Here is a 3,216-nt window from a genome sequence, read left to right on the forward strand (position 1 = left end):
GAAGAAGCGCGTCCTTGAGCGCCTCGTCCGTTAAATAGGTTAGCACTTTGTATCCTTGTACAATTGAATCGAATTTATTGATGGAAATCATCTCAGTTTGCATTTTGGCAGGCAGATGTCGATGTATCCTATCTATTCCTTCGACAACGGATAATGCATTTGTGGTCGATTGCATCGATTGGATATTTCGGCTCTATGAGATAAACTATACTGTGGCCCAACGCTGCCGGTAATGGGAATATCCAGCCCCATCTGGTATTGAGGTCGCAGAGGAGAAATTCCTCGACTGAGTCAGGGAAAGCAATGCAATGACGGAGCCTACCGCAGGAAGGGCGGGCAATTGATTGCCACCAAATTGCGTTTGGGCTGGCGACGGTCATGTCGAGCGGCCGTCTTCCGCCTGAGGGGCCGAGCCAAGAGAAAAACAAGCGTTTCAAAGCCGCCCAATACGTCGTGCTTGAGAGATACCTCGCTCAAGGTGTCACTTCCACAGCGCGCGACGCGGCGCTGCGCCAGTGTATAGCTCAAGAGATTCAAGCCCAGCCCGATCGTGTGCACGTATGTTCCCATGGTTCCGCACGCGATGACGATCTCATGTAATGTGTCACTAGAACTGGTTCAAGAACGAGCACCAGAAGAAGAAGAAGCAAGAACGTGCCGCACGGCCAACGACAGTCGAGAACGCCGCGTCGGCCACCACCAACGACCCTGCTGCCCCAACGTTGGTCGTCAATAGAGAGATTTTGCAAAAGTGCCGTGCCGCTGCCAGAAAAAAAACTTCCGAGAAATAATGCGTGTGCGGCACACCTGTGACATTCGATCATGCAAATCCGATGCCGCAGCAATTCTTCGGTCATTGCTGCCGTAGCCAGCAAACACTTTCGACGCCTTTTTACGAAGTATTTTTATTCAGTTTTGCGCTTGTTTTATTTAATTGCGCGCGCGGTCATTTCACGATGTCATCTGACGCGGGCACGGCGGAGACAACAGACGCGGGCACGACGGAGACAAATGACTCGGGCACGACGGAGACAACAAGGCGGCGCAACTGGAACGACGAAGAGGACGTCATGTTACTGCGACAGATCTCAGCCGACCGCCCGTTCGCCCAACATCACGGCCGGCTTCGTATGGCATGGGCAAAGGTAGCTAATACGCTCATGTCATGCGAGGAGTTTACTCGCGAAGTCGATGCCAAGAAGATCCAGAACCGCTTCAGCGCCCTCCTCGAAGCCCACAAAGCATTCAACAAAGGGTCTGCTGCGAAGTCGGGTGTGGACGAGGACGAAACGGAGAAGATCATGCTACTTGACGACCTGACCCAGCAATACGCGGAAGCAAAGGCCAAGGCGGCAGAGCTTATCGAAGAAAAGAAGGCCAAGAACAACGAGTCCGAGACCGTCGGCCAACTCGTTCGCGACCGTGCCATGACGACGTGCACCAAGCGCAAGGCCGAGGATCCTCCCGCACGACGAAACGCCGACACGGGTGTGCTCGAGTTCTTGAAGCGTGAGTCCGACAACGCCAAGGAGTTCCAAGCCGAATCGCTCAAGCTCCAGCGCCTCCATTTTGAGGCAGACTTAGCCGAGCGCCGACGGGAACGCAACGACCTTCGAGAAGAGCGCCAGCGCCAACGAGAGGACGATGAGCGACGGCGTCGCGAAGAGCGTGAGGAAGCACGCGCCGAGCGAAAGGCCGTCGAGCGTCGTGAGGAGCGTCGGTACCAGCTGCACTTAGCAGAATTAGAGACGCGGAAGCTCGAACTGGAGATGATGCTTAAGCGGCAGGGATAAACTCGACTGAACACGACGTTTCAAAGCATGAATTTCGTCCATTATATCGTTAACGGGACAAGTATTCTTCAAGTGTCGGAGGCACCAGACCAAAGTAGTCCGAGGTTTGATTACCGCCGTAATAGCAGCAGTTGAGGTTAGTGAGGAACATCGCGACCTTGACAATCTTGCCGACGGGACTAAGCATGATCTTTTGTTGCGGTGTGAACTGGAGGCTTGCCCATAGCGTCTTCATGCGACCGAAGTTCCACTCGACCGACTGGCGCACTTGGCTCATGCTGCGGTTGAACTCCTTCTTTTGCCAGTTGACGTTGTTGCCCTTGTAGCCGACCATGACCCAGTTGGAGATCCCGTACGCCGGGTCGCCGTAGATCATGAAGTCGTTTAACGTTTGAGGTCGGCCTTCGACGGTGCGGATTTGACCTCGCTCTTCTTCATCCGCGTCCTCGCCGTCCGCGCCTTCTTCAAACGTCAGAGATTGGCCTTCAAAGAACTGGAGGAGCTTGCTGAAGCGCATCACCGTCGTGTCATGGCGTCGTCCTTCAACGGGGCCGTACACGTGGATGCAAAGCCCGTCGGGGGCCGTAAGGCCTTGGTAAACGAGGCAGTGGCGACGCTTGTGGCCGCTGTAGATCAACCGTTGCAGATTCATGTCGGGCTCTGGTGCCGAGGCTGCCGAGATACGACACGTCGGGACCTTGGTGCCGTCGACGAACGCAAAGACATTTGTGGTCGGAGCGCCGCGGCGATGAATCGCCTCCGCGTACGCTTGGATACGCTGGCGGTCGACGACCTTGGCAAAGTAGATGATATCCCACCATGTCCTGTAGATCAGATCCACGACGTAGTAAAAGATCCGACAGAGTTGCGGACGAGAACGACCGAACGTACTCATCATGTCGTAGTACGTCGTTGGAAACCTCAACCGATACAGAACGATGCAAAGTGATTCGTCACCTAGCACGCGGTACCGGTCCACCGTTACGATGACGTGGGGGATACCAAGTTGCGTTCTCAGGCGTTGAATGCCGTCGACATCGAACCGAAAGGAAAGGACAGCGTCGGCGTCGCTCATCTCTAGGAGTTTGAAGCGGACGTCGGGAACCAGAGGTCGCTCTACAGAGCGGGACAAAAGCACTGCGAGCGCCATACGAGCATACGGCTTATCGCGGTTCTTCCGATACCACCGCAGCAGCAAGAGGTGCATGGGCTTCATCTGCGCGCGAAATCAAACTGATGTCCCCGGATAAGTAATTCATTATCCGGATGATCAGCTGGCAGGGCAAATGGTTGGTTTGCAAAATCACAATTCTGGTTTGCCAGGCCCTTGGCACTCCTGAAAATTTGCGACAATCGGAGGAATGGCAACGGTACGACACGATTTGCAAAATCTCTCTAATGCCGCGTCGGCCACCACCAACGA

General features: G+C 54.7%; 2 protein-coding genes across 2 annotated transcripts; one reads left to right on the top strand and one right to left on the bottom strand.

Moving 5' to 3' along the window:
* Positions 1–942: 942 nt before the first annotated feature.
* SDRG_17266 (hypothetical protein) lies at positions 943–1,832 on the top strand. Its single transcript, XM_008623506.1, has one exon. It carries the CDS (start codon positions 957–959, stop codon positions 1,791–1,793), a length of 837 nt encoding a protein of 278 aa, XP_008621728.1. The 5' UTR covers positions 943–956; the 3' UTR covers positions 1,794–1,832.
* Positions 1,833–1,842: 10 nt separating this feature from the next.
* On the bottom strand, positions 1,843–3,009 carry SDRG_17267 (hypothetical protein; the record flags this gene model as incomplete). The annotated part of the gene is made up of 2 exons (XM_008623507.1): positions 1,843–2,713; positions 2,765–3,009. The coding sequence occupies 2 exons, from the start codon at positions 3,007–3,009 to the stop codon at positions 1,843–1,845; spliced, it is 1,116 nt and encodes a 371-aa protein (XP_008621729.1).
* Positions 3,010–3,216: the final 207 nt, after the last annotated feature.

This window comes from Saprolegnia diclina (assembly GCF_000281045.1).
Source record: "Saprolegnia diclina VS20 unplaced genomic scaffold supercont1.235, whole genome shotgun sequence".
NCBI classification, from domain to species: Eukaryota; Oomycota; class Saprolegniomycetes; order Saprolegniales; family Saprolegniaceae; genus Saprolegnia; species Saprolegnia diclina.